The sequence below is a fragment of the Sciurus vulgaris genome (genome assembly GCF_902686455.1).
Source record: "Sciurus vulgaris genome assembly, chromosome: 3".
In the NCBI taxonomy this organism is placed as follows: Eukaryota; Metazoa; Chordata; class Mammalia; order Rodentia; family Sciuridae; genus Sciurus; species Sciurus vulgaris.
The window spans coordinates 131,518,185-131,537,455 of record NC_136463.1 but is presented as its reverse complement, the minus strand read 5'-3'; the positions used below and the strand labels follow the sequence as shown (position 1 = coordinate 131,537,455).

Genomic DNA, 19,271 nt, shown 5'->3' with positions numbered 1-19,271 from the left:
AATTTAGGCTGCCTTTTACAGAGGTGGGATCATTTATGACCTCCCTACCTAGGTCAATGTCAGCTATTTGCCTTGGTTAAGAAAAATCTCCAAGACATTGCAGCTTCAGAGCAACTTAATTAAGAAATGTAGAATGAGCTATTCTGATGGAACTCTAGCTCCCTCGAATTACTAAGTTACTAGTACAATTCTCTCATACAAGTAATATAAAATAAAGCTAAGATGTAACATATATATATATATATATATATCTTGCTTTTTAAAACAAATGTTTTAAAATCCCATTCCTTACTATTTTACTTATTAGAAATTCCTTCTAGTTTCCACTATTCTTACCTAAGTTTCTCTAATTGATATGAATTGTTTTTCTATTTGATGTTTTCATCAAATAGGAAATTGGTAATTTTGTGACTCACTGGGCAAGGAGGGTTATAGGTGTTTGTGTATATAATACTAATCACAGTTAATCTTATTTAGATGGGAAAACAGATCCAAAAAAGCTGATGTGGGTACCATATGTGAAACTTGCTCTTGGGGAACAGAAGGTTAATAATATGAGTAAAATCTAGAAGACATGATTCCTATGTTATAAATAACTGAAAGTTATTAAGCAGAAGCTTGATATTCTAGACACATTGCTAACTTTTCAGGATGATATAAAGTAGATCTACTTATATATTTTTTTTAATGAGTGAAACAGTTCCTTTGAATTACCATAGTAAAATAAGACCAGGTTGAGTAAAAGGAATACATTTCAATACCTAATATAAGATCCTTGCTGCCTGTGATCCCTAGTTTTATGGTAAAAGTGGTAGGAGATAAGGACTGTTAGGAATTTCTAGTGAACAGATTAAACCATGATAATACCTAATGGTAGCTAAACCCCAGTAGGAGTTTGTGATTACAAAACAAAGGTAGCTGCTGTCTCTTGTAATTTTTTTTTTTCTTTTGACACTATTGGTTCATCTTCTTATTGCCAAAGCAGGTTACCCTGCCCAGTGCTCCCAGAATCTACCACAGATTATTCCTAAAGTCAGTCTATAAGCAACAAATTGTGATCTTCTCTACTTCCCCCCAAATGCCACACTAGTACTTATTACTTAAGTTACTAATACACTAATGTGGAAGAGGATGTAAGTCCTTTGTGTCGATGGATTAATAACATAAGAATATAAAAACTATCTCCTAGAGCCCAAACCCAACACAATATATTGAGAAAAAGAGGGAAATAAATTATGGATTTTTATATATCACATCTTCTAGTGTATTAGTCATGGACTATAAGGTGGATGACTTAAATTCTTTTTATAATATTAAAAAGAAACAAAAAGTAATGGAGCAAGCACCCCTAAAAACTCTGTGCTCATGAATGCTATAACCTATGTAGTGCTAAAGCTGGAAAATGACATTAATATATGACTAAGAAAATCATTTAGTTACAACAAAATTTACCCACAAATGGAGGAATGCAGATTCAAAAGAGTATCTGTGAATAAGCTCTTTTGGTTATCCTACTGTGCTCAATATTATTTTCCAATTTCTGTGGAAAATGGTACTTGCCTTATCAGATAGTTTCTGAGTTATACATCTCAAATATAAATAATTTGGCCTGGTGATGTACTCAGTGATAAGAGTGCTTGCCTAGCATGCACGAGACCCTGGGTTTCATTCCCAGCACCACACATACCAAAAAAACACACAAATAATTTTCCTAAAATAGGTCAACTGACACCTTCCTTCTGCCACTTCTGTATTCGTAAGGCCAGATAGGCTAATTCAGTGGGTGGAACAGTGTTTCTAGCCTTGGTCAGTTTGCAGGTTAGCTAGCTCACATAGACCTTAACATCTAGATACTGGTTTCAATTAATATATGACAATCAAAAGAACTCATTTTTTGTATGATAACCACTCAAATGGATTTTCACATGGCCTGGTAGATTTCTCAGAGCATAGTGGAGCTACATTTTCTGAGGACAAGTGTTTTCTTGTCCTCAGGAGAAAATGCAGCACATATATGCTCCACGTGAAGGATGATCTTTGTAATGAATGAACTGCAACTTCATATTTTAACTAATTATTCCTATCTGATCCCCTGGCAATACCATACCTTCAATTCCCAAGATCCATGTGCTCTTGAGTTAATGTTTCTAGAAAAGGAAATAATGCAATCCATTTATTAGAATTAAGATATCAAAACAGAACTCATTATCTAATAACATTTGTTTTCCCTCTTCACTGAAATCATAAGTAAAAACAACTAATAGAAATAATGCGGTGTGTACCTATACCTCTTGGTAAAAAGGCTATTTAAGTAGAAAGATTAGTAGAATAGAGGGAAGAGAACAAAGGAGAGGGGGGGAAGAAGGGAGGGGAAGGGGAATTCTAGGGACTGAATTAGAATAAATTATATTTTGTGCTTTTATAATTATGTCAAAATGAATTCTATTGTCATGTATGGCTAATAAGAATAAAAAAATAGAAGGGAGTATAAAAAAGGAAGGCAATTGAGGGGGAAGTAGGAAGTAAAGGAATGTGGAAGTACTGGGGAAGGATATCTACTAAATTCTCCCATATCCACATAACGATTATACCAAAATCATTCCTGCTTTTGTATGTACTACAATGGAATAGAAAAGCTATTTAAATATTACATTTATTCTTGCCCTGATTTTTATTTTTATATATTTATCAAAGTAAGGTTATTGAAAGTTAACATGTAACTATAAACTAATAAAATTTTGGGGCACACTAAAAAGCATTCATTTTGCCAGAGGGTTCACTTTAAGATTATAATAGTCACATACACTTGGATGTATTACTGTACCCTTTTAATCATTCTATTTTTCAAATTTTTTACATTGATGATAATTATACTTCTTTCATGCTCCTTTGTTATTTAAAAAGAACATGTACCCACATATTTCTACAGAGCTCCAATCTTTGGTGATAACTTATTTATATAATTCAGTTAAAAATAAATGTAAATAAAAACAAAAATTAGGTAGAAACTTTGAATGACATTAAGCTAATAATTACCACACTTTGCAAACATCAAAAAATATTTACTAACATGAAAACACCAGCTTTTTATTTTGTTATTTTTAAGACTACTTGGTTTTTTCAACTTCTTAATGCAATTCATATTTACTGATATTAAATTGAGGAAAATGCTGATACTTAATTCTAAAAGATGTCTAAGGTAGAAAGACTTGGAAACAAATTTTCAGTATCTTACAACAGTCCAACCACATGTAATCTCTTTAGGCCAATATAATGTGCAGTGCATGTTAATGATGACCCTATCAGGATCACTTGGGGGTTGACTGAAAACTACTTCAAAGCTGCAGAATCAGTGTACCTGTATTTTAAACAAATACTCGAGATGATCCTTAGGGACAAGAAATATTTTAAGACCCATTTCTTTAGGCAATACAAATCCCATGATTTCGCACTCAGTGCCTTAAATAAACTTGGAATGCTGTACTTCATTGTTTTTGAGTGACTGTGTTTAACACCACCTAGTGGTAAAAATACCTTATTTCTATTTTTTATATGTTCATTAATAGAGTAGGATCCCAATTAAAATAGAACAAAATTCAGAGAAAGCTAAGATCTTAGATAAATAACTTCCTTGGTATTACAATGAACTTTTTGTCTACAATGAGATGAAATCTGTGGAGTTAATAATACCAAATATTTTCTGTACATATGTGACCATGAAAAGGTCTTTTTGGTATTTTAAGGAACATAGTTTGGGACATCATACTCTAGAAACTGAGAATCTGACAGCTACTTTTGGCACCTGTAATCTACCATATAAGACTTGAACTCATGAATTTACAAGAAAGCTTTGATCAGGATTTATTTTAAATATCATTTATTATTTTAATGACATACTTGTAAGAGGTTTATACCTATGTTGTTTTTCATTTAAAAAACTTTTCAAAGAAATATGTAATAAAACCCCACTGTGGCAATTTTAATAACTGAGCAACTAAATATTCACATTATGTTTTTATATCCAAAGTACATCTGAGAGGTAAAACATTTAGGTAAAGACATAGGCACTAGATTACAAACTGCTATTAGGTTCTAGAATTTCCTTATTTTTAGAAAAATACATTTTGGCTTTTAAAGTTTTAGGGATCAACTGTAAGATAGGAAAGTAGGACTAAGGCTAAATGAGAGGATTAAGATGAAGTGCACAGTGAAGTAAGCACAGGTCACTGAGATATGCCACGGGAAAGAAACTAAACAGAAGGTTGAACTGAAAGAGCAAAAAAGATTTTGTAGGTGGAGGGTTATTACATAACTCTCTTTAGAATTTATATGAATGACTTAAGGAAATAAACCTAGATGAGGGACCCTACTGACACACTGTTTAGGGACTGTCTGCCTGACCTTAAATGCAAGAAAGGAGAAACTAGATCCAAACAAAACTTGGGGAGCAGGAAGGTGTATATAACAGCTACCATGTAAAAGGCTCAACTTCTATGTGGTCCAGGAGAGTTACAAAGGCTAATCAGTGAAAATGGCAGGGAATGTGATTTATCCCAAATATAAGGATTAGCCAAAGATATAAAAGACTCAGGGAAGAGGTAGGGAGCTCCCTCTCTGTAATTACAAATGTTATTTTTACAGTTTAGATTAACCATCTGGACAGGAATATTTTTGCAGGAATTCATGCATTGAGTGGTAAAGCCAGATAACCTGAAAGGCATAATTTAATTCCAATCTGTGAAAACTAAACTATGTATGCAGTAAATGAGTTTGGGAGGAATAAATCTATCTGTTGGTAATGAATCCTCAACTCTTCTCACTTACATTTTTCATTTCTAAAGAGAGCCTTTGCTTTCATTTTAAAATATGCCCTCTGGCTCACAGAAAGATTCTTGGTTAAATTCTTGTTCAATTAAGTCTTGCCTGGGAAGATAAGACTGGAAATTTTCTTATCTAAACTTACTAAAATTACTGATTCAGAAAAAAGGATGCTAATTTTTCACTGGAGAAATGTCCAAGTATGAAATATTCCATTATGCTCACTGAATTTAATCTTTCATTATTTTTAGTTTAACTCAGAATGTAGGAGGCATAATGAGGTGGCAATTAAGTGATGCTTTAGCAAATGCATATCATTTATAATATCTTTTTTAAAGGTGCCAAGTTATTGATTGAGATATATTTTTTTTGATACATTATCATTTACTTCAAGGGCTGATAAAACTTTGCTTTGGATTTTCAAAATATAAGCAGAGTAACTTCCTAAATTTTAACCTTTAATTTCAAAATCACTATACATCTTATCATAGGCTGTTTTGAAAACTGCTTACATGTTATATTTTTGAAATGGTCATTATATTTCTGTATTTATAAAGGGAAGAATGTCCACCCCACTTCCTGTTGCCACTGACATTAATTTAAATTATCAACAATAACTTTTAATTTTATACTAATGGTTGCTTTATAATCTCAACAAGTTTATATAAAAATTTCATGTCTTGATATAATTGCAAATATACAGTATAAAAATATTTCTAATGCTTCCTTTTTGCTCTTATAGTAAAAGTAGTTAATTTGCATGTGTACACTGAGGAGCAAATACCACATATTATTGAATCTGAGATGCAACTGATTGAAAGAAGCACCTTTATTTTATGTTTCATTATGAAAGAAAATAAGTTAGTATAACTATGCCAATTATACTCTGGCACACATTTCATATCAAGATGTTTCCATCTTCAGTGTGTTAAAATATTTTTAAAAATCAATGAAATATGTTATTTTATCAAATTCTAAATACTGTCTATTAATTTTTTTCATCTCTGTCTTTCACATAAATAAGTCATGATATAGTTAAGCAAAGAAAACTTTATTTCTGCTACACATAACAACATATTGCTCTAAGAGAACTTTATTTCTTCTACACATAACAACATATTGCTCTAAGAAACAACTACCATATTAGTTTTAGCATAAGGTATGGATTCAAAAATACATGTCAGCAATCCCTGCTTCCCAGACAAAATAATGTTGTGCAGACTATCAGGTATATGAAAAAAAAAGCTGTCAACTGTCCACAGGGAGTGCGTCCAGTCACATTTTCAGTCAGTCAGCTGAGGATTATGTCATTATTTAGTCTTTGTTCTGTAGAAAGAACACAACACAAGTATGAAAATCATCACCTGAAAGAAAATAGCTGTTGAATATAGTATTCCTCAAATGTTAGGAACTGTTCTTTTATTTCCATATAACCAATGTTATCTGTTTAATCACAGATGCCCCCAAATAAACAAAACCAAACTTACTCAGAAGGATGATGCAAGCAGGTACTGAATTTCTAGAGGGAAAATGTTGTGAATTAATATAAATCAAATGCTCTGAAATACTCAAATTGCTATTGCCTCAAGCAGAAGGAGAAATGTATTATGCACATCAGACTCATCTCAAAATAAAACTCAACTATTTTCAGCATTATATTCTTAGATGACTTTCTTCTATTACCTAGGTGTGGCTCAATTAATTCCAGGCTTATTCGTAAGGACCTAACCTTCATGAACCATGTGTTCAAGAGGACACTCTTGAAAAGAAAGAAACAAAATACACCATCCCTTTCCCCAAAACTTCAATAGTTACAATCATAAAATTTGGGAAAGTCTGTGATACTTATTGAGTCTTAAAATAAGATTATTCATTTAATTTTTAATTTTTTCTCGAGATAGGATCTCAATATTTTGCCTGGCTGGCCTCAAACTCTTGAGCTCAAGTGATCCTCCTGCTTCAGTTTCCCAAGTAATTGGAATATGGTTGTGCCACCATGCCTGGCCAATATATTTACTTAATGCACCAAAAAAGAGGACAATCTCATTATAGAGTCCTTGGTAAATAGAAGATATAGCACAAAAAAAAAAAAGTAAAAAGTCATGCTGCAATTGGAAGACATTCGAATTATAGCTAATTTTATCATACCAAAACAACATTTTCAACTAATCTGACCCTACTTTATCTTTCCCTTGGGGGGAAATATAAATATATAAATATATATATATATATATATATATTTATATTTAACACACACACACACACATCAGTTCAATAAAGGAAAAAAGTGATAGATTTATATTTTTATGATTAGCCATGCTAAAAAATGTGCAAGTCCTTCAATGTAGAAAACTGAATGAATGTATATTACTATTAATGGGAAAGACATGGTATTAGAAAGCTTAGTTTTCAGAGTAGTAGATAGTCATGAGACAGTTTGACACCATTAAACTTTTGATCATTTAGATGCCATTATTTTGTATGCGATAACATCTCAAAGGTTTGTCTGAAGCCATATGTGGAAGAGTTTTCTTTTTTGTGTGTGTGTGGTGCTGGGGATTGAATCCAGGACATAATGCATCCAAGGTAAGTACTCTATCACTGAGTTATATCCCCAGTCCTTAATTTTTTTGAACAAGGAATTTTGCTGTCTGTCTTTCAACAACTCTAAGAAAGAACTGAGTCTCAGAAAGCTAAAGAGACCTGCCTAATTGTGAGAAGTAAGAGAGCTGGAATTCTAACACAGATGTTCTGATTTTAATTTTAAGTTCAGTATTCTCTTTAAAATGTAAATAATCTCATTAGGAAAGGCTCAAAAATAAGAGTAATTTCTATATTTTTCCTTTGTAGGAAGTTGGTGTTATAGTCCTTTTAAGGACAAAGATTTGTTGAATAAAAGCAAGAATTGTTAACTGTTTATTGAAATATTCAGACAGGAATAAATATAACTTTTTGCAATCTATTTTAGAGGACAGCTTGCCTAAACAGAATTCAGTATTTAACATTTTATTACAAACAGGAAAAATGGCTAATTTGTTTTCACTGGCAATTTAATATTCCTAATTGCTATACTTTATGGTATAATGAGAGTTGGTTTTGTCATTAAATAAAATATTTAAAGACATGTAGAATTATTAATAATGGTTCCAGTGGGCACTTTCTATTACCCAGTGCCTTCTGTGAAGGAGGAACAAATAATCACTGAACTTGCTCTATGAGAGGAAGGTCATCAACAGTAAGTCCTGGAATGATTTTTCTGATACTTGTTAGCACACAAAATTGGTTGGAAAGAAAACCTGTAGCTGCAAAATGGATTCATTAGACCTGCAGTAGATTTGGGAGGCTGACATGTGGGAGTGAGGAAACCCAGCTTCCTTTGAAACCCAGAATTCATTTACAGAATTAAAAAGTCTAAGTCAAAGAGAGTCTCCCCAAAGCATGGAGATAAAACCTGTCACAGAAAAGGAAACTGAAGTCCGATTTTTGAAAACTAATAAATAGGAAAAGCAATGTACATGGCTGTGTCAGTATTTATAACAAATAGGAATTTTTGGCAAATAGTTTTAAAAAAATACATATATGCACACGAGAATATTTTCTGAATATGTACTTTTAATGCACAAACAATAAATGTAAGTCCAGAAAACACCAATATTTAGGTTTCAAAGATCCTAAAAAGGCATATTATTTGATATTGCTTTTTAGGCATTTCATTAGTGACAAATCAAAACATTGTTTTAAAAATTATAAAGGCTTTAAAAATTACTTCAATTCATAAGTCAGGAGCCAATTCTTCAAGTTAAAAATCTCTAGAAATATTTCAATTTTAAGGTTTTTTTACTACACAATAAAAAAACCCAAGTCCTACAATCTAAGATATTCACAAATAAAACACAAATGTTTAATTTTCTAAATTGAAATCTGATTTTATTCTATGAAAGAGCAAAAACATTCTTCCATGAAACATCAAAAGCATTTTTTTTTAAGTTTAAGTATTTTAAGTTTAAAGACTATGTTGTAAAAAAAAAAAAAAAAAAAAAAAACAAAAAAAAACCTGGCTTTACAAGGAGAGCTTTATGTTAGAGCTTTTAATTAACTTCTAAATCTCTAAAAAGGAAAGTCCATAATTCAAGTACTTATATAGAGTCTTCTTGCTATACTATTTAGCTAGTATGTTTTAAAATTCAGATTAATAAGTGCTTACCTCAAGGATCAATAAGTTCTTTGCCGTTTGTTAGATTCTTCTCTTGGGGAATCTGCGAGCATAACTTTAAGTCTGACTCCATTCAGAATCTTTCCATGTAAAGTAGCAATGGCATCATTAGCACTTATTCTATCTGCATACTTGGCATAGCCCACATTTTTTCCTGACACAAGGTAAACTTCGATCAGGTTACCAAAACGACTGAAAACAAAGTAAAAAAATCAACTGAAACATATAAAGACTGTTACTTGTTCTAAAACTAGGACTCCTTTTTTTTTTTTTTTTTTTTTTTTCCTGGTACCAGGGGTTGAACCCAGGGGCTCTTAACCACCAAGCCACATCCCCAGCCCTTTTTTATAATTTATTAGAGACAGGGTCTCACTGAGTTGCTTAGGGCTTTGCTCGTTTGTTGAGGCTAGGTTTGAATTTGCAATCCTCCGGCCTCAGTCACCCAAGTTGCTGGGATTACAGGTATGTGCCATTGCAACCAGCTGGACTCCATTCTTGACTCATTTTCACCCTTCTTCCCAATGTTCAACATCCAATTCATGCCAATTTCAATACTTAACTATCTTTTCACTTATTTAATGTCTCTTCTTTTTACTTGGGTCTCATTCCTTATTCAAATCATTTTTTTCTTAGATTAATATTCTCTTCTAGTCTCCTTGTTCTGTGGCCTGTCCCTCTTCATTCCCCACCCTGTTTTCTGTTTCTTTCTAAAACAAAATATGATCACTTCCTCCCTAAAAATCTCCTCGGTAGCTCACTCCCCACTGCCTCCAAGGTGAGGACAAACTCCTTAAATAGCTTTCTTATGGCCTCCTTAGCTTCAAGTTCCGTCATAAACTTCCAAAGTCTGTATACTAATCATCTCCTTTCATACTCTCTCTGGCAGGAAAAATCACCCACACCCTCAGCTTCCTCCTATGACAAAGTTATTTTTAACTTACACTTCTCAAGCGTTTCGAAGGTAGTTGCCCCTCTTATGAATGTCACACGTTCCTTGCCACAGTATCAATATCATTCACTAGATTGTAATTCCCTATTTGTCTGTTTCCTACATGACATTAGTTCTAAGAGGACAAGGACTAAAACCTCTTATCAATCTAATATAGTAATATAATGTTTTATTTACATAACTATGTCTAGCATTTAACACAGCGATTGTCTGGCATTGAGGAGTAATTCAAGAAAAAACAACAAAACAAAACAAAAAAAACAACTAAATGAATAAATTAAACTCAGTTAAACAAAGGTCAAAATACTTGAACCACATGCCTGATATTTTATGCAGATCTCTAACAAGCTTCCTATTTATATGCTCAATTCACTAACATTCCTGTAAGACAAACAAGAAAGTAACCATAAAGGAGAAGCTGAAGTAGGAGTTACATTAAAAATGAAAATAAATGAGAACCTTCTACCCTTTACCATCTATTCTTTCCTATAAGTAGCTGTTTACTCAATGTGGCTATATAATCTTTAGGATCCAATAGAGCACTGACAAAATAGGAGATGCTTGTAAATACTTTTCAGCTGAATTATAACTATGAAGGAACAGCTATGTAAAAAGAATCCTAATGGAAAAGTCTATGCAGATGTATCTTCTATCAAGAGACAAAAGATTTGTTCATTCTATGCATGCAGCTTTTCGAAACAATACTACATGCTTTAAAGAAAATAACAGGAAGTTCTATGTGGAGACTTAGGATATGTGAGTGGCAAAGAAGAGAAGGAAATGATTACAAATTAAAAAGATGATTCAAATAAGTGTTTAAAAATCTCTCTTCCTGGTACGTACTGGTTAAAGGAAGTTTCAAGATTGTGAGAATGCTTAAATTACTAGTTCAAATAAATTCTACTAAAAAAAAAATGTAACTTTGCAGAATTGCAATCTTACCAGAATATATCTTCTAACACGTCTAAAGGTAAAGGATGAGGATTAAACACGATAAAAAGTCTTTCTTTCACAGGAGTTTCAGGAGGAGCTTTTTTTTTGCATGATGGGAGTATAACATCTGTCTGGATTTGAGGCAACTGGGATCCAGAACTTCCTCCAAATTGCTGTTGAAGAATTAAGTACAAAACAAGAAAAAGAAAAACTGCACTTCAGGGAAATTTAGTCAAAAGCTAAAGACATGTGAATCAGTCCCTATATCGCTTTCTACTATAGTCATGAAAAATTTCTTACATAGGTAAAAAACAAAGTTAATATTTATTTTATACTCTGTTGATTGTGTTATAAAGGTTAAATTCTTACCTACTTACCAGAAATTGCTGTTGACTTGGGTTATTCCACACCATTGATGCAAGTTGTGCAGCTACCATCTGCGTTGCCATTTTTCTAAGGAGACTGGAGATAATAACTGGTAATTTACAGAACACTGGAAATATTCAGTCTCTTAACAGTTAGTTGTTTGTGTGACTTCCTCACTTGAGAGGTCAACTGTTTCCTACTTTATTCTTCAAGTCTTAATCATGTACACCCAGGGCGTGGCTCCAGATACTCCTGGAATGGTACTTACTCTGTTGCATTACTCCCATCGTCAATGAAGGAAACACCTATCCGGTTTCCAGGAGGGTACTGAAATCCATGTAACTTGTATTTTGCATAAATTGCTGATGCTACATTAAAATACTGAACCACTCCATGGCCTAAAGTAGAGAATATACAGAAATGAAAAACAAAGCAGATTAAGTCACTGAGGTCCATATTACAATGTATCTTGAAGGTCAAACGATATAAAACCCTGATTATCACACAACAGAGTCAAATATATCAAAAAACAAAGTTTTGTTATATGTGTGTACAACAGCCATATTTCTAGAAATTGAAGCATAAATCAGATTATGGCAAAAGTATGAACATGATATTTTAAGGAAAATGGAATATTATTAGCATTATATTCTGTCTAATAAATTTAATTTGGGGATACTGATTTTGCTTAAAAGATACCAATGTAGCTAAAACCTTAAAATTTTTATTTTATTATATTTTTATTTTTTAAATGTGGTACTGAGGATCCAACCCAGTGTCCGACATGTGTGAGGTGAGCGCTATACCACTGAGCTACGGCCCCAACCCCAATTTTTATTCTTTGAAATTAAAAAAATTTCCCTGTCATACTGGGTAGGAAGTGCAATGACAAAGTGGTATATGAAAAGAACATACATGCAGCTGTGATGTGGGAGAGAGAAAAGTGATATGTATGTAAAACAAAAAATTGAACTACTCTTTCTATTTCACATTCCTTTCAAAGATTTTAGCTAATCAAATTAAGAGGGTGATGCTGAGCAAAGGGACAATTTTGTACTGGGGTCATTAAATGGAGAGCCCAACTTGTGACACAACCAAAAAGTTTTCATGATGTATTTGCAATATAACCTGCTTTGGTGGAAAACACAATTATTGTTTTATGTTCCTGTCCAAAGTCAAGCATTCAATATTTTAATGAAATTAAAACAGAAATCAAATGACCACATAAAATTAATTCAAGTAGGATTCTAATGATATGATGACATCTTTTTTAATGAAAAGTGCTCCAGAGACATGCATTTTTCATACATAAAAAACAGAGAAATAATACATAGGGTACAGGAAAAAACGCACTTCAAATACCAGATAAATGGCAGTGTATGTGTGAGACACACATGTACACACAGATAAAATAACATATAACAACAAATGTGCCTAGCATATGTTGGAGTTAAGGTTGGAGATGGCCTGAAGTAGTTTCAGATGGATAGTTGTGCAAAAAGATCAGTGCTGGCTAGAGCAACAGTGAGTATGTGGGGGTGTCTGTGGAAGGGTGGGAGCACTTCAGGCCTGTAAGCTCAGAAGCCCACACTGATTCCCCTGCTTCCCTTCAACACTCATGTAATTCTAAAAGGACTAAATCAGATAACCTATGGCACTGAAGAGAAGCCAAATATGATTTCTTTATACCACCCCTTGTTTCTAATTCTCTAAAATCAAACAAACCTTAAATTTACTGGGTGCCCATTATGTGACGGAACTTGCATTAGGTATTTTACATAGATAATTACTAATTCTGACCCAACCCTTGTAAAAAAGGTATTAATAATCCCATCTTATAGACAAGAGAAGGAGAAGCTCAAAGAGGATAGCCAATTTGCCGAAGTCTTAAAGCTAGTGCCACTGCTAGGATTTACATCTGAGACTTAGGCCAAATGGAATGCCAGACTTTTCCCATTATGCATACAAATGCCTCCATTAACAGAAAGCCTCAATAAAAATCAAAAGTTTAACAGAAAGATGGGTTAAGCTGACAATAATGGGTCTAATCAATTAATTAGTTAATAAGTTGGAATAGCTGATATTAGAGCCGTGCTTCTGCTGAGAATTAGAAAAAGTAGAGAGAGAAAAGTCATGTAAGATGCTTCAGTTTGGAAAAGTTTCATTTAGGTGTATAAAGCTTAAGAAAAAGAGACTTAGTGATGAAAGAGGAAGAAATTTTGAGAGTTTTATAACTTTGCCTAGCATTAATCAAAAGAGTACAAACAGGTATTTTTTTGTTGTGTTACTAGAAATAGAAAATGCTCTATTTTGTGGAAGTTAAATTTTTTTTTTTTTTTAAGAGAATGGCACTGAATGAAACAGATTTCTACAGGTTTTTAAGGTATCACTGGATTTTATAGTCCAAAGTAGAGAAGAAGGAAACATAAAACTGTCACACAAATAGTATCTTAAATAAAAAATGTTTAGGAAATTGCCATTTAAAAAAATAAAAATAAAGCGTATATAAGAACACAGACATTATTTTACCATAATTTGAATAAGGATCTCGTTGGACTTCACAATACTCCAATCCTGGTACTATATCAAAAATGCTGAAAAGCTGCTCTTCAGTGAAAGGAACTCTTGATACAACTGACAGGCGTTTAGAGATAGCTTCCTGGCCTCTGTTGTCATTCTTGTCAAAACTTGAAAATTCAGATTGTTGTTCTTCAGCATTTTAAAAAGAAAAATAAATCCTTAAACTTCTATACACTCAAAAATTCATGTAACATTTTTGGTACTAGAAAATAAAAAGTTCACTGCAAAAGCACTGTGTTTTGTATCACGTTTCTGGTCATCAGCACTACCAGAAAGGACCAATGACAAGAAAACAGACAACTCTCCCCATTCCCCTATCTTCTATGCAGCAATACAATAAAAAATGCATAGCCTAATTTCACAGGAATACATTTGGTATGTAAAAATTTAAAAATATGGCAATATTTTACCTAAAACTTTGGGGTAAATAACCACAGATCTTACTTTGATCACTCATTTTTCCCTTTTATTACTTTCTACTTTTGTCACTCTTCTCCTTCCCATAACCCTAATTTTAAAGCAACAGTAATTTATGAAACAAAATTTTAGGATGCATAGTAAGGGGATATCTGTACATATATCCTTTATACTTTTTGATCAGTTGTATAAAGGCAGAAGTTCACCCATAAAAGTGATATTGTTATAATTTAATATGTAGATAATGCATAAATAACCAGATAAAACTATATAATTAGAAATAAGTTAAACAAAATAAATATTAATGAAATTAGGAGTCAAGCCCAATGTTTTAGGGAAAAAAAATACATTTAAGATTTTTATTCTCTAGATGAGATTTACGAACTGTTGATAAAAGAAGAGTTTTGAAAAACTCAAATTAGACTGCATATAATACATATGCTATTAAAGTAAAAGGCAGTCCACTTACCAAATGGAAATATATTTACTCTAGGTTCATGTCCCAAAGCCTCTTGCCTCATATTACTATAATAATCTTGTTCTGAGGATTCAGATGCTTTATTTTTAGGTTCAGCCAAGATTGCTCTAAAACCTGAAAAAAAGAATCATTAATTACAAATTGCATAGGAAATTTAACATATGGCCATTATACTTGGTTGTTTGTGCCTGACTTAGCTTTATAAAAATAATTGTACAAAGCAGAATGGTCCATCAGATCCACTTTGTTTTCTAGAAGATGGCAAACAATAATAAGAATCAGCAAGAACCCCAAATTATGGACCAATGTAGACATAAAAGATCAGCAATTCTAGGGTATTCCTTCCAATCATCCTTACCACAGATGACATCATCAACTATTTGCCCAGGATCCTCAACATCAAAATCCTATTGACTTCAAACAGGATAAAACTAACTAGTTTGAAATCTGTCTCTAAAAAAATCTATCCTTAATACTGTGGTTAGGTCAACTGTTCTAAAAGCTTTATTATTTTTAAACAATTTACAGAAGAATACTTATGTAGACTACGTTTGAACTCCTCATAGCCACCATTTATGGTTCCAATGTACCTAGTTAAATTTGTCTCCTATTTCTTAGCAGGAATATTGTACTTTACAGACAGCTGCCTTCATAACGTGAAGTATAAGACATATTTATTCATGGCTCTGTGCCTTTGCTGAAACTGCTTTCACCTTCTCTCCTGCCTACTCTACACCAGATGTAAATCCTATCTCCTCTGGATGTGTTCCCAGGCTCATTCAGTGCACCTGTTGTTCACTACTGACAGAACTATACCACACAGTTTTGAGCAATTCTTTTTTTCACTTGGCAAATTCTTACTGAGTCTATTATAAATGGCAGTTACTGTGGTAGAGGTCTCAGTAAGTCTTTAAGGGCCTATTACTATAGTAGGTATTGGGTGATGGAAAGACAAATAAGACATACCTCTTGCTCTCAAAGAGCTTTTAAAAAATTCTTCTATTATTCTTTATATTTTGCCTACATCTTATTTTTAGATCTTTGCTACCCACTATAGATACAAAATCCTTAATGCTGGAACTTCCAAACATTCATTTTTATCCTTCTACGTGGCATACCGGTGAGTATAACATAGGTACTTAATTAAGGCTGGCTGAATGAGAAATTCAGAAGAATCTAAGGAAAAAATTTTGGTGTGGACCTTAGGATTATCTAAGAATTTTACTGATAAACAATAACTCTTTCCCAAATGTATAGATTTTCAAAATATCCTAAAACCTGGTATTTTATTCCTTTTTCTAAAAGTAAATATAATTAGAAGTATGATGACACAGAGTATTCTTCTTGGCTCCTTTAAAGTTCTTATTCTTTATTATGTCTACGAGTAATAGGACAAGATCCCATTACTGTCACTCTAGCTTGAATTTAACCCCATCTATGGTTAATTACCTAGTTAGTAAACCTTATAAATCCTATCCTTAACCTATATGTTTATTAGTATATTTAATTCTATTTAGGGTTTAGGTCAAATACAATCAAGCATAAAGAATAAGTATTTTAAAAAATTGAAAGGGCAAATCAATTTTTTAATACTTGAAATTCTAAAATACTTTTAAAAAGCCAAAAACTGCACCACTTGCTCTCTTAGTAATGTAGTTGCTCATATTTCTCTTCAAGACAGTGCCTCAAGAATGCTTAAGTACAGTCCTAAAACATTCACTGCTAAGAGTAAATTAGCAGGTATTGGCAAAACCAGCATTAGATTCAATTATTCAGAATAATCAGAGTTTTCAAAAAAATCTTTCACAATGTTTAAAAACCACATCCTTACTTCGATCACAGTTTTCTATTGCTTGGGCAGCTTGTGATGGTTTTAAGTATCGTACGTAGCCCAAACCTTTACTTTCTCCAGTGACTTTATTCTTAATAATGCTGCAATATTCGATATCTCCATACACCTACAAAAGTTAAAAGAAATGATCTTAGGGGACTCAAAATTAATAACTGAACAGAGTATTTCAGAACTAATTTAAAATTTAAATTTATTTGTGCTGATTGCATGAAACCAAAAACATCCTTCAAATGTACAGATTATTTTAAACTGCTTGTTTCCATAGACAAGCAAGCAGGTCCTTGGAGAAATCCAATAATTTGCCTAAGCCACAGAGGAACTAAGCCACAGAAAGGAAGAACTTATACATGGTACAGATTGCTCCAAAGTCTTGATCAGTAGTGGTTAAGGGTAGGGGCTCTAAAATTGGGCTTTTAGAGTCAAATTCTGATTTGGCCACTTATTAATTAGGCAATTATATATCTTCTCTGTGCCTATCTGTTAAATGGGACTAAAAGCAGTACCTATCTCACCTGGTTGTTTTAAGGGTTAAATGAACTAATCTATGTTAAATGCTTATGTGCAGCCTGGGACATACTAAACACTCAATAAACATTAACTATAATATACTGTCTTCTATCAGGAGCACAAATAATACTATATTTTTTTGAAGAACAGCTCAAAATATATCCCTAAAACATATTAGTTAATTCAGAATATTAATATCCTATGTGAGAAATATGCAGCAGTGTTTATTTTTAATATTGGAAGAAACCCAGGATATAAATTCTTGGTCTTTAGTAGTTATATTATAAAATTATATGTAAACAATTAGCAAGCAACTTAATTACTGTATATTTAGATCAAAACATCTTACTTGTTCACTAAGAAAAGAAGTTATAAATTTATAAGGTAAAAAACTTTTTTTCTTACTGCTGAAGGAAATATGGAATATATACTTTTGGTATTTGTTTCTGAGTATTTTATTCAACTCTCAATTGGGGTAGGACAGAGAGAGTTTGAAAATTACTTTTTACTGCTTGTTTCTTTTCTATTCCTATTGCCCACTCTACTCACAGTATTAGGCAGATTACTAGAAAAGCAAAACATTACAACTCAAAACAACTTAAACACCATTTTTAAAAAACTTTCTGTGAAAGTTTGCCACTGTATATAAAAGTCAATGGCTAAAAAGACTTAAAATTATCTTCAAATTCCATTTACTATGACCTATAGTTTAGAGCTGTAGTTTATTCCTTAAATATAACTTCTTTTTAGGCCCAATTTTAGAATTAAAACTCTTCAAAGTATAAGTCTTTCTGTGACTGAGTAAAATGTCAGTATACCTTAGGTCCATAAAAAATATTAGATAATACAGTTCACACACTCAGGGCTGCCTGACTCACCTCTTCATATGAGACAATAGGAAGAATGATAAGAGAATATTTTGACTTTTTAAAGGCCAAGAACAGGTTCTGGATGCAGAGTGGATTTAAATCTTGGCTCTCATACCAACTAGTTGCATAACCTTACTTAAAATTCTCTGATCTTTGTTCTTCATTTTTCTGAGTCTGTAGAGAGAACTCCCACTACTATTTTCTTGTTTTCAGTAACTACAACCATTAAGGATTGAGTTATCACACATGCTAGCCGATTAGGAAACACAAGTACCTTAAATTTTTCCCGTAGATCTTCTTCTGTATAGGACTTTGGTATCATAACAAAGATTCTTGTAAGTTCTTCATCTTCAACATCTCGGTGACTTCCAGATGATCTGGACTGAGCAATGAACACCTAAGAATCATAAAATACCCCCAAAATAATGTCAACTTTTTTTTTTCTATTCCTTAAATACATTTAATTTATGATTATATTCACATTAGGTTAAAATACAATTCTGTTGGGGTCTTTTTTCTAAGATCTTTATTTCAATGACTTTTTGTGTAATATCAATCTCTGCATTGATTTTTTCAAATGCATTTTTACTTTTGCATTTTTGATTAGCAAGTCACTGTACTTAAAAAGAATGTGAACTTTGCAGTTGGACGGTGTTCAATGTATGTCCATTATATATTTATCATTAAGATGTTATATATCTTTACTTGTCTACTTGTTCAATTAGATAATAAGTATAAAAATCTGATTATGAATTCTGAGACATTAGTTCTGTCAATGCTTCATGTATTTTTAGAATCTATTATTGGCTGAATAAACACATAGGATTACTATATATTTTTTGATCAATACTTTCATTCTAATAAAATTATGCCATCTCTGTTATTACTACATGCACTGAAGTCTATTTTGTCTGGTACTACACCAGCTTTTCTCCAACCACTCAGTATCTTTATATTTAAAGCATGTCTCTGATAAACAGCACTTAATTGGTTTTTCTTAAATCCTATCTTATAATCTCTTCCCTTTAATTGGAGCATTTAGTTATTTAAATTTAATGTAACTACTGATACAGTTGGGTTTGAGTCTAGATGGTCATATTTTGTTTTTTATTTAATATTAATCTTTTAGAAAAGGTAGCATAACCATGTTCTCAGTCATCTCAGTGACTATTCAAATGATCTCCTATGTGAGCAGGGAAAAGCACAGGAGGCTCAATACTGGCAACTTAGTTTTATTGAAACATTTTCTGTGATAGTAGAGTACTCTGAATTTGCTTTGCAATATTACT

At 32.3% G+C, this 19,271-nt stretch overlaps 1 protein-coding gene across 4 annotated transcripts in view; it reads right to left on the bottom strand.

The window, feature by feature from the left end:
- The window catches only part of RBM45 (RNA binding motif protein 45), a 29,605-nt gene that overhangs the window by 7,332 nt on the left and 3,002 nt on the right, over positions 1 to 19,271 (bottom strand). The window contains exons 2-11 of one of the 4 annotated variants that reach the window (XR_013762608.1): positions 18,257 to 18,379; positions 16,586 to 16,712; positions 14,746 to 14,868; positions 13,809 to 13,988; positions 11,548 to 11,677; positions 11,291 to 11,375; positions 10,923 to 11,086; positions 9,023 to 9,223; positions 6,306 to 6,337; positions 2,108 to 2,147 (exon numbers count right to left, since the gene is read on the bottom strand). Coding sequence is in view for 2 of the 4 variants with exons in the window: in XM_079132210.1 (XP_078988336.1) it covers positions 9,031 to 9,223; positions 10,923 to 11,086; positions 11,291 to 11,375; positions 11,548 to 11,677; positions 13,809 to 13,988; positions 14,746 to 14,868; positions 16,586 to 16,712; positions 18,257 to 18,379 (1,125 nt within the window). In the remaining 2 variants the exon portion in view is untranslated. Of the gene's footprint in view, positions 1 to 2,107; positions 2,148 to 5,850; positions 6,145 to 6,305; positions 6,338 to 9,022; positions 9,224 to 10,922; positions 11,087 to 11,290; positions 11,376 to 11,547; positions 11,678 to 13,808; positions 13,989 to 14,745; positions 14,869 to 16,585; positions 16,713 to 18,256; positions 18,380 to 19,271 lie in introns of those variants that run through there. The other 3 variants (XM_079132210.1, XR_013762609.1, XM_079132211.1) reach the window with 3 other exon arrangements.